Source organism: Ictidomys tridecemlineatus, chromosome 9, assembly GCF_052094955.1.
Source record: "Ictidomys tridecemlineatus isolate mIctTri1 chromosome 9, mIctTri1.hap1, whole genome shotgun sequence".
Lineage (NCBI taxonomy): Eukaryota > Metazoa > Chordata > Mammalia > Rodentia > Sciuridae > Ictidomys > Ictidomys tridecemlineatus.
Window position 1 is genome coordinate 40210105 of NC_135485.1, and position 12322 is coordinate 40222426.

Consider the following 12322-nt stretch of genomic DNA (forward strand, 5'->3'; position numbering starts at 1 on the left):
AAAATGAAAAAAAAATCAAACTACATATTTTCCTCTTTATTTTTAAACTAAAGCAAAAAAAAAATAGTGAAACCACTAAATTTGATCTTATTATAGAGGCATTAAAAAGTTACATAAAAATCATGTGCCATAAAGAAGAATCTAAGGTATAATTTGATGTCTTCTCACTAACATTCACTTGATTTCAACCACAGTTTAGTGTAATCCTTGTCTTATCAGTGGTTTTCATTCGAATATGTTGTCCTGACTCAGAGCCCTTATCTCTGGGTTAGACTTCTGGGTTGGTACTCTCTATCTACTCCTTTAGCTCTAGAACTTCAGGCCAACCTATTAAAGTTCTTCCTGGGGTGCTCCTCCCAGATTCCACCACTTCTCTCTAAAAAGAATAATTTTATCACCTAGAAGCATTCTGCATCTTTTCCAAGAATTCAATTTAAAATTACTTAAAAAAAAACTATAGATTTTTACTTATGTCTAAATCCTTTAAACATGCAAGATTCACCTAAAATGTAATTTTATCAAAATGAGTTAGAAACAAACCTCTTTGGGCTGTGCTCACTGCCTACCCAAGAATGCATGGACATGCCCATGGAATGTTGCTGTTTCCCTTAAGGGAAAAAGGGCATGCACATGTGGAAAGATGTATGGGGAAAGCATTGCCCCCCAACCTCACCCACAGATTTCAGCTTTCTGGGTTTTCCTACATCTTATCATCTGGTGATACATATCTGAGTCAGAGTAGAAAGACATGCAAAGGAGACAGTATGACTGGATTAAGTTAGCAACTACAAAGTTGTGAGCTTGAGATTTTTACTTTTCTTCTTTCCTTTCCTTGAAAAGGATAAAGGAATATGCATGGATGGGAAAATCTGGTCCTGGAGTCACGGACTTGAAACTCCCCCACAACTCTCCCCTCTCCTGTGATGCTGAGGAGGGGGGCTGCTGGGGTGGTGGGGTGCAGAGGAGAAGAAGGTCAGTGGGAAGAGAAAAGGAGGAGGAGGAGGCCGGAGCCATTGAGAAGAGCAAGATGGAAAGAGGCTGAAGCCAAGGAAAGAGTGTGGCCTCGCCTCAGGCACACACCAAATGACTCCAATTAAAGCTTTGAAAAAGCTCTTTAAAAAGCCACAACGTTTTCTTCATTACAAGGGCAAGTGAGGAGAGAAAATAGGGCTAAGAGCAAGACACGTGGAAGACAGAGCAAGGAGGGAGAAGGCCAAACCGCTCCCCTCATCATTCTGCCCAAGGTGCAGAAAGCATTTCTTAATAAAGTGTGAAGTTTCAGCTGAATCCAAATTCCTAACTTTGGAAACAAAGCCAGGAGCCACTTAGAAAAAACAAAATCTTTTCTTTTTCCTAAAGTGAAGAAAATCTTGTGTTTTTATAATGAGGTCTTTTCCATTGTGAGGAGCCTGGACTCTTCTTCCACTCATTTACTAGAAGAGGCTAGAACAGAGGAGGAACTCTTTTCAGGCCCCCGTTTAACGAAGGTTGGCAGAAGACTCTAATCGACTAATCCCAGTCAATCGCACAGTCTGCTAAATTCTGTCCCCAGGAACCACACACAGGCACAGCTGTCGTCTTCTCCATCATCAAGTTATGCAGAATGTCTCAGTGAGAGAATATGGATTGAAAAATTATACAACATACACATTTCTCCAACTACAGGGAAAAGACAGCTATTTTCCCAGCAGTGGTACATGATTGATAATGTGCTTGGGAAAAAAATAATAAACTTAGTCCCTACCTTACTCTATGTATAAAGTAAATACTAAGTAAATTTAAATGCAGTAAAAAAGAAAATTTAGAATTTGGGGTTATTTTAGAGTTAAGAAAAACATTCTTAAGATAAAAATCCTGAAGCCATTTTTTTTAAAAAAAAATAATAAGAGGCCTATTTGACTAGATAAGTATTTCAAAATCTTTTGGGAGGGGGAGGCGGGTACTGGGGTTGATGTCAAGGCTACTCCACCACTAAGCCACATCCCCAGCCCTATTTTGTATTTGAGTTGCTTAGCGCCTCGCTGTTGCTGAGGCTGACTTTGAACTTGTGATTCTCCTGCTTCAGCCGACTGATCCACTGGGATTACAGCTGTGTGCCACCACGCCCAGCAAATATTTCAAAATCTTATATTTAAAAAAATCCACAAAAGATATGGTCACTCAACGGTGCCAATAATTAGTTAAATAACCATGTTAACTAAATTCAGACAAAGGTAATCATTCAAAATGGCAATAAGGAACCTGGTGTTCCAACTCTGACTATGAAGTAAATGTTACTGTAGTCTATACACCTGGTCCATGGTTCCCTGAGCTCTGGCCACCTGTCTCAGGATTTCTCACCCATGAATTTTGAGGGCAGCTATTCTAACAGACATGGGGTTCACTGGAAGCCACCAAGTCACATACCTCTCGGTCTACCTGTTAACATTCTCAAAGGTCGTCAGAATATAAAGAGAATGTGGCTGTGAATTCTTTGTACAGTGAAGAAGAGGGAGGAAGGAGCAATCAGCCTCCAAACAGAAGTTCTCATCCTCAAAATGGTTGTGATAATATTATACCACTATATTTTTTTTACTATGAATATGTTTATTGGTTTATAAAGTATATAAACATTTTGCAGAGATATTCTTTATAAGAAGAATAAAGGAACAAGTAAAAAATGGAAAACAATCACGTTAGGTCTAATTCCTCCTCCTTCACTTTAGCAATGAGATAAATGATAGGGTGGTATATGTGACCTTGCAAAAGAATTCCATCAAGTGTTTCAATTTTTTTTTTAATAAAATGACGTCAGTTGCCAAAAGCATCACATCCTTTGTTATGCTACATAATACTGATACAAAATGTGAAAAGTACAAAGATTGTTATATATAATATAAGGTTTTAATATATTACATTTGTTCTACATAACAGACTATAAATATATGTGCCATAGCATGTTTTATAGTCATTGTTCCCAGCGTCTCACACTATGGTACCAAATGAAAAAAATACATCTTCTTTCTGTCTTTTCTTTTCTTTTTTAAAGGAAAAAAAACAAGGGCAAAAACCAGTAGAAATAGCTTTATATGTTAAAAGTCTAAATAATACAATAGATTTTGTTAAAACTTTGGGCTATAAGGTCATTTTGAAACCTGGCTAATAATCATTCAATGAGTGAACAAACCCAATCAGGCTATCTGGAGTGTAGAGAAGCCGAGTAACTAAAATACTGAAGGGCTGGGGATGAGGATGGGGGAACAAAGGGACAAACCCTTCCTGCAGCTTTGCCACCGCAGCTGGACACTGAACCCACAGCATTCAGTCCTAGACACATCCCATCAGGACACATATGTAGGCATTCATCCAGAAGAAACCAGAAACTGGTTGGTGCAGTTGGAGTCCGTCAACATGACAGGGAGCCTCGGGCTGAATGTCCCTTCTTTGTGGCGCTCTGAATAAAGGATCGGCCTGGGAGACAAGGAGCCAGAGCCTCATCATTTCCTTCCTGGGGCTCAGCCAGGAGACACGTAAGGGTCCGGAAGGAACTCTCATCAGGAGTCGGAAACAGCACCAGGAACTCGCCTTTAGTCCAACTGGGAAGCGCACGCAACCTTCTAAAACCAGAACAGAAACCTTGCTGAACCCTTTACATTTCCCAAGGGATCACGCACCACTTCCCCAGAGCCACACAGCGCATCCGCAGCCTCCGGCGCCATCTCCACAGCAAGCTCGCATCTTCCTTTCCTTCAGTTCACATCCCACACTTGAGGCGGACTCGCAGCCCATGTGCTCAACCAAGCCTCCTAGGTGGACTCGGCCCTGCAAACCGTTCCCATCTCCAACACCTAAGGCACCTACACTGCTTGGTTTATCTTCTAGTTTTTAAGTTGTGCCCACTCCCCAGGTATTGCCACTTCTTTAGGAGGGCTGTTCCTTAGAACTAGTCTCTTGTTCTAATCCACGGTGAGACCCACAGCAGGGTGCATTATACACGCTTTTTAAATGAATGAAAGAGAGAATACGGTCAACACTGGGAGAAGACACAAACACATTCTTAGGTCACAAGCAACCTCTCAGGAAATGCCTAGAGGATGAGCCCTGCAGTCCGAGGTCCTTTTCTGAAATGAAAATCAAATGCGGCTACTTCCGGGTGGTGGAAAGAACAACACTTGACAATCTGAGCAGCACCTCTCATGTGATTTACAGGAGTGGGGGGGAGCACGGGCACCTCCTTTTAAACAGGAGGACAGCTCAACGTGGTCCCCGTATCAGGCTGGAGAATCTGGGCTGTGCTGCCACCTTGCACTCCAACCTCCACCAGCTTTAAGAGTTCTGCCTCCTCGCTGGAGTACACCGTGGTGTCCGTGTCATCAGAGTGATACCCAGACTGGTAGCCGCTGGTCTGGTTTGAGCCTTCAGATGCCACCGACTCCCTGCTCTTGCTGGGCATCATTCCACTGTGGAAGAAATGGCAAGCAAGTGAGTTGGAAGACACAGGACAGTTCTTTGGCTTTTCACCCTAACCCTACTCCCAGCTCCACGTGGGCCATAATCTCCCTGGAGACACCAGCTCCCTATCTCTCTCACTTGCTAATCGGCATATCATGTTTGCTCAGACAAGGTCTATTTTCAGGTACTAGCATGAACTAGTAGATGCAGATAAGTCCTCTTGATCAGGTCCAAGTCTTTCAAGCCCAGGATGAGATGAAAGGCAGTTCTGCTGAGTTGTGCACAGGCTCCAACCAATGGAAGATTTTTATGGTCTTGCAGACTGACGAGTTTGTATACAATGATAACAGCCAAAGGGCCTCTTTCATGATGTTAAAGGAAACTGGGACGTTCTACAAGTTCACTTGTGCTTTCCCCATTCTGTCAATTAGAGGACCACAAGGCATGGGTAGGGTGTTAATAAAGTTCTTGAGCAACTTTAAACTTTACTAACTTCAAGCGTGTGTGCAATCAAGCCAGACATGTCAAAAACTGCTCTTTGCTCATCAAAACCACATTCCTTGGATGGACTGAGGCCCTGATCACTCAGCAGCAACTGGATAATGTGCTCAAAGGCATAGTTAACAAGGTCAAAGCTTAGAAATACAGGCTGTGTGGATCCAAAACTTCAGGATTTACACTTTCTCAAGCCATTCTAAGATGTCTTTTCTCCTTAATAGACATTCTGCTTAAATTATTTATTTTCACAACTTCATAAAATGGGTTTTGTTAACTCTGTGTTCACTTATAATTTAAAAGTTATTTCAAAGACCTACAAATAAAATTTTTCTTTCAATCCAATCACAGTAAAACTAGTTTAAGCGTCTCAAGCAATGGTATGGTGCCTGGCACATAGGAGCTGCTCAATAAATACTTTAAATCAATATGTGAAGTATATAATTGGCTCTCACAATTTCTTATTAGGCACTAAATAAAACAATAAGATCACACAATGACATTTGTTATTATTACTATTATTGCAATAAGCATCTCTCAAAAACCCATGGGTGTTCCCATTTTATACAGCAGTTATGGAGATTAAAATCACTTTCTGTTCTTACATAGAGTGAAACCTCTAGCAAATGAATAACTACTCTTATTCTATTACTTTTACAAATATAGGTTTTCATAAATATTTTATGCTAAAAGCAGGTACACCTATTAAACAACAACAAATTCCTCTGAACCGTATGGGGGAGATTATATTCAAAGTCAAATTTAATGCTCTTCTCACAGTTAAATACTTAATAATTCAGACAACAGCATTTAAGCATCTTAATTAAACAGATATGTATCTATTGACATACCATACTTCTTAAGAACAGATGCGTTCATTTATATGCCAGTTTGAAAATTCTTCAGAGTCCACAAAGATTTTAATCATATCTCAGGGGTCACATCCAATGACCCTTTTGTTATTTAGCCAATACCCTACAAACTACTGGCCATAGTAAGCATACTCAGAAATTCCCAAGTGTTCGCACATTTGGTCAGAGAAATTGACCAAATCTTTTTTCATGGGGGAGAGACGGGGATATGCTTTAGACTGGTCACTTAGTTTCATTGTTTGGTTTGTGTCTATTCTTTATTATGTTGCTAATTTAGGATGCTAATTTCCCCAACCATCAAAGACATTACACGGAAAAGCTACACTTACATTGGAAGTCCTAAATTTCTTCCAAAACTTCCTATTGAAAATGGTCTGTTTTTATTTGACTGTGTCTTACCTAAAAGATGGAGCTAATTTGGTTCTGTCTTCCAGAGTTTTCAGCTCTTCTGATGCAAGAACCATACCACTGTCCGTCTGGTTGTCCTTTTTAAGAGACATTGAGATGGTACAGTTGATTGAGTATATTCTGATTTCTTAACCCAAATCTATCAGACAGTATCCTCCAACTTCTTGCCAAGGAAGGTAAAGGTACCCTAGGCAGGATATTGAGGAAGCTGCTGCTAGGCCAAGGAGAAGATAGAATGTGGGAAGAAGCTGAGGATGCCTGCTTCCATCCCTCTTTTTCACCAGAATCCCTTTGCACGTAAGTGAAATTGAGCATAAAGCTAGACGACCTTGAACCTCAGACCAGGCACAGTTCTTATGAAAACACCCAAGTTCCATCTCCATAATGACCCCATGACACATACTCTCAAGGACAGCCTTATAATGAGGCTCCAAGACTCTAATGCTTAGGCTAATATTTATCTAGCTAGTGTTTCATCGTTGGTATTATTTCTAAGACTATTTTTAAAAGATGTACTTACATCTGGGATTACTTTTACTTCTGGTTCTTCCAATGGGATATCTTCAAATGTTTTTACACTTACTGGCCGGCTCTTTCGCTTACTGTTCTGCAGATACTGACTGCAAAAGAACAAATATTTGTATTTGAGCCGTGGTATATTTGGCTGCAGATACCACAAGCAATACCTAAGTTCACTATCTTTCAACCACAAGTTTAATAGCAACCTTCCAAACATCCTTTAGAAAAAGAAACACAAAACAAAAGTCTTTCTTTGCTAGCTCACACTGAAGGCTTAATTTCCTGTGAAAGTCCATTTAAAAGTATAATATAACTGCAGAGCCTAGAGGAGGCCCTGTTCCTTTGAATCTTCCTTCTGAGGTCCAGTACTTGGACTCTAGACAACAACAGCAGACTGAGTGATCAGCTACTTTCTCCTTGGCCCTGTCTGTATGCAGTTCCCGCATGGAGCTCTGGGTATTTTACAAAGTCTTTCACATCTTTCCAGCCATCTCCTGGAAAGCTGTTCTGGATAACGTTCACAGAGCAACCTGGGCAGAAGAAACACCTGTAGTTCTCCCTAAAGGAGACTGACTCAGGAGTGATCTGAAGACAACTCCTTCCTTCTGCACGTGACAGGGGCCTACTGTGCGCCCAGGAAGGTGGGCGGAGTCTCACCACCCACTGTTTCTATGCCCCACAGTAGCATTTCTCAAGAAGGGCAGTGGCTTGAGGGTTTTAAGATATTTGTATTTCAGAGTCTATCATTGATAAGTAACAGGGCAAAGGCTGAGTCTAGTATTGGTTGGAAGAGTAATGCTTTATCAACCAAAGCTTATTGTTTCCTTTTGAATTCCAAGGGGTGACAGTTTCCCTCGGAGGCCTAAAGAATGAGACTTGGCAGGCAGCAGATCACCTCTTCCCTGGGAGACCTTCCTCCCCTGACACAAGGCTTTGGGTGAGTCTAGGTGATGCTAGCAAAGCCACTTACAGTCCCCAAGTGGGGAGAAGGAAAGGTCTTTTCATGGGGACAGAAAACAAGTCTTCCCTCATCTCCACCTACTTCTCATCACAAGTGGCTTCTGGAACATGTGGCACAGATTCTGGGGCCATAGGAGAAGGGAATCTAAGTCTCTCTCCTCTTCCCCAGCACCCTGGTTCCTCCCCTTAGTGGGGGGAGAATGAAGTTGACCAGTGACATCCTCACTCTGAAAACTCCACAAGGAAGAGGACATGACATACAGAGAACAAGCACGACCCATTTTCTCCAAGTTCAGTCCCCAAAAGTAGTGGCTGCCCAAAACTACTAGTACCATAATCAACCATTCAGGAAGCCTTTACTGAGAATCCGCCACACGCCCAACTCTGCTCTGGATGCTCTGCCACCATCATCTCATGGCATCTTCACCACGGTGGGGGGGGGGTAAATACTCCAGGGGTGGGATTATCAACTCAGCTCTCCAGATGAGAAAATTGAGGCCTGCAAAGGTTTAAAGAACTTTTCCAAAGCCACACGACTAGAATGTCTGGAATTATTTTGAAGACAAGGATTTTAAGCACGGAGAATGACGGTCAATGATGTATCCTTTAGGAAGATGAGACCAGAGGCAGTGAGACCAGTTAGGGAACACTGCATTTATCTGGGAGGAAGAAGGTCAGCCTGATTGAAGAAAGGGGTACCCACTGGCTTTGGAGAAGGGAACGGATTCCAGAGACACCTGGGTGGAGAATCAGCCAGCACCAGCAGGCTCGGGCAATGACGCAGCCGCCTTCAGTTCCTGGAATTCTGAGCCCACTAATTTAAAAAGTAGCATGGTCCCTCACAGTGGACAAAGCATTTCACAGACATCTTCACAATGCTATGAAATAGAACTTCTTATTCCCATTTGGAAAATAGGAAGCCGAGGTTCAGAGAGACAAAATGGTGAATAAAGAGTAGAACTGAGATTCAAATTCAAGTTGGCAAGAAAGTGGTTTCTTTCTTTCCCTACTCCACATTGACTCTCTTGGAAGAAGGAGAAAGGAAAAGGTAGAAGAGACTGGAAGACAAGACCATTCAGGTCTTTATTAAGCACCTACTATGTGCACAGCCCTATTCTCACACCTGTGTGCGCCGATCATGTAGTGGGCAGCGGGAAGGCTAAGGGTGGGGTGTGGAACAAATGAAATCTGGAGAAAGGACAGTCTCACTTCAAGCAGCCTAACCTCAGAGCCAAATGTAGCCCTGCCGGCTGTCTCAGACAAAAATCTACCAGAGGCATTTAATCACCACCAGCAATTAAACAGAATGAAGAAAATGGCAGGCACCAAAGCCTTTCTTTGGGAGAGAACTGTAAAGAAATGTTTGATAAACTGCTGGGAGTGGGAGATGAGACTCCCAGAGGAAATGACAGAGTCACCACAGATGGTCCCCAAACTGACCTCAAAGAGATGAATCCAATGAATATGTGTTTTTTTTTTTTTTTGCAGGAAGCATGCAAATTTGGGGCCAGAGCTGACCTACAGGGGAAATTAGAGACAAAGCTAAGTCTAGACAGAAGTGGTCCTTTCCCCACACACTTCTCAGCCTCTTCTCTAAATAAAGACTGAACAAATATTTTTCAGATAGTTTAAAGGGGGCAACGAACCAGGAGCTGGCTCCCGCAGCGATGTCTCTGTCCAGCTCTATTTATAATGTGATAGAGTTGAAAATTATAAGGAGAAAGCAAGTGAGAAATCAGCTTTTCGACTTGGCTGGAAAGAGGACAGAACAAGTCCCCAGAAAGGTACCCCAGCCCCGTTGCACTCTCCCCAAAAAAGCAGTGCCCTAAGATGAAGTGCTTGTGTAGATGCGTCCAAGATGATTAGAAGGTCAGTGTGAGTTTTATTTGTATGAAAGAAAAAGAGGTAGAGAGAGTTGGGAGGGGACGCAGACAAAAGATTCCAATTTCCATTTTATTTTTTTAGAATTATAGCTGGCTTAAAGAGAAATGAGCCTGGGAAGACCACTTCAAGACAACTCACAGGCAGAAAATAGGAGCCAGGCCTGTGCTGGGAGGATGGTGTCACATTTGTCCACGCTTCTGGGGATAAATGTTAACAGCCCTTTTTTAGATGCAGCATTGCACTTGGCACTGTCATCACACACACATGACTTCATCTTCTGTTCAGTGCCGTATGCAAAGCGCCCAGGAGAGCCAAGAGGCTGCCAGCTTGGATCTCCACTCAAGTTGGTCACAGAAACACGCGGAATACAGCTCACCCATCAAATGGCTCTCTGATGGAGGAGAAAGCAATAGCCATGTTGCAGGAATGGGGATCAGGCTAGAAGGGCAGATGAACTTGAACCAAGAATTCGTAGAGTCTCTCCCAAGCCACTGAATTCACGGTAGGAAAAGCCTACGTGGGGATGAATTAAATGTGGAAAAATCTTTTCTCTCTGAAGGCCCCTCCTTGGCATGGGAGAAAACAGCAGAGTTAGGTACCAGAGGAACTGGGTTTGTCTCAAGGACGTGACTATAAGTAACTCACTTAATCCCTGTCCTTTATTAAGCGTTGTCGCATGCCAGGCACATTATAGCTTGTGATTCTTCAAACAATCATTTTCAAACAGCACCAGTTGCCTCATCACACTTCACAGATAAAGAAACTGAGGGAGAGGTTATATTATTTGCAACATGTCACGGAGTGCTAAAAGCCAGCCTTGGAAGTCCCACCCAGTTCTACCTGACTCTAAGGCCTGCTTCTTTAACCACGACACTGAACGGCCCACAGGCCATGGGGCTGAGCCTCATGGTCAACATCTACATCCAAAAGAGATCACAGTTTCTACCTTGCCTGACTCTGAGTTGTCACATGGGCAAAGTCTGATAATACATGGAAGAGTTATTCAAATAATGCAGGATGCTCTTGACACAAATGGAATGGCGGGCAGCTCGCTTGCTGGCTTCTAACAGTATCACAGGACTCCCGCTGCCCTGCAGGATTCCATGAGGCTTCCCCAGCTTTCCTGAGATGTGGCAACCTGGCCACGGGCTGGACACAGGAAAGAGCTCCTTGCCTCAGCATGCAGGAGGGAGGGCTGGGCCCACGCTGTCAGGGGTTCCACAAAGGCAATTTTAATATTATGTTGGAAAAAATGGCACCAACTCTTTCCTGATGCACAGGTGCTGGGAGACAGAAAAAAAAGCAGCCGCCTGCAGACCCCTTTACAGCTCAGGGCAGGACTGCAGAGCATGTGTTTTAAATAAGCCCAGAAGCCTCATTTTGCAAATAAAATACTGAAAATCAGATGCAGAGAGGCTTCTGAGATGTGGTGTCCAGTCTACCTCAGGACAGAGCCCCGTGGCATACTGTGCCTTCGCCAGAGAGCCATACGTGTGTTTTCATATATGCAGAGAACTCTTCCTCCCTAAATCTCCCCTAAGCCATTTAATTCACACTAATAAAAGCATACATGGGGACGATTTCAATACAGATGTCTTGGTAAAATTGTGGCTCTCTCTGGAGATTAACAAACTGTGGCATTCCAGCTATTTGCAGCTGCAGGGCTTAGAATTCTTGAAGGAAGAGCTGGGCAGCAACATGGGCTACAGATGGACAAGCGATCAGCTCCCCAGACCCTCCTCAAGGAGCATGGCCCGTGATATGAGTGTCAGGGATTGAGGTCCCTGGAGCGTGATGCACGTGGCAGCTTTATAAAATGTCTTCCTTCCAAGCCCCCTCCCAGAGATGGCCCTTGAGCCCCCCAGAGGAAGCCGGCCATATACCGAACCTGATTCCTGCTGTGTTGTCATAATGGAATTTGGGGTCACACACTTCCTCTTCCTCCATACAGGAAACAGGTGAGGTAGGCAGAGAGAGTCCAGAATCCTCTTCCATGCTCAGAGTCTCTGATATGGGAAGAACAATGTAGTCTTTGCCATCCTGAAACAATAAACACGGAGCATTATTGTTATGGCTTTGGTCCTTCAAGGGCCTTTTCATGAAAAACACAGGCCCCGGGGGGCTTCTTGGGTGTGGGGTGTGCTGCTCTCAGAACAACCGAACTGACTTTCAAGACAATGTTCAAAACGATTTGTCAAAACAGAAGGGTGCTTGGAAGGGATGTGTGCATGAGGGTATATTCAAGGAGTCTAGTAAACACAATATGGGTTCAGGGGCCACGGAGAACCGTGGTTACATGGGACGAAGAGGTCGTAGTTGTGGAGAAGGAGAGAAACCATTTCTCGACCGTCAGACCCTTCAAAGGGCACAGCATCCCGTTTTAGCCTCTGCCCTTCAAGGCAATGGAAAAGGGGATGGCAGCCTCAAGAAAAGCAAGAAATGGGTAGGAACGTGGATTTTCTGAAAAAAGATGTTACAATTTTACAGTATTTCTCAAGGAAAAAGAAATAAAAGTTAATTTGACGTGTTTCAACACTTGCAAGGTTTGTTGATTAAAACCAGATTTGACTCATCTTCCCCGAGTTGTTCAAAAGAAAAGAAGGAGGAAACTAGCTTCCACTGTAGTAAAGAGATGTTGACTGGAGATCAACTTTCTAATGATAAAGGCCACGACTATGTGTGATCGGGAGTTATAATAGCTGAGATTTTTTTTACCAAGAGGGGAAAATTCATCTATCTTCCATAGTTGGGAT

At 43.1% G+C, this 12322-nt stretch overlaps 1 protein-coding gene across 7 annotated transcripts in view; it reads right to left on the reverse strand.

The window, feature by feature from the left end:
* Window positions 1–2760: 2760 nt before the first annotated feature.
* The window catches only part of Kdr (kinase insert domain receptor), a 43723-nt gene continuing 34161 nt past the window's right edge, over window positions 2761–12322 (reverse strand). For 2 of the 7 annotated variants that reach the window (XM_005320014.5, XM_078021301.1), the window contains 4 exons: window positions 11458–11609; window positions 6727–6826; window positions 6198–6283; window positions 2761–4439 (listed from right to left, as the gene is read on the reverse strand). In XM_005320014.5, the coding sequence (XP_005320071.2) occupies window positions 4217–4439; window positions 6198–6283; window positions 6727–6826; window positions 11458–11609 (561 nt within the window). In that variant the 3' untranslated portion in view covers window positions 2761–4216. The other 5 variants (XM_013356239.4, XM_078021303.1, XM_078021302.1 and 2 more) reach the window with 4 other exon arrangements.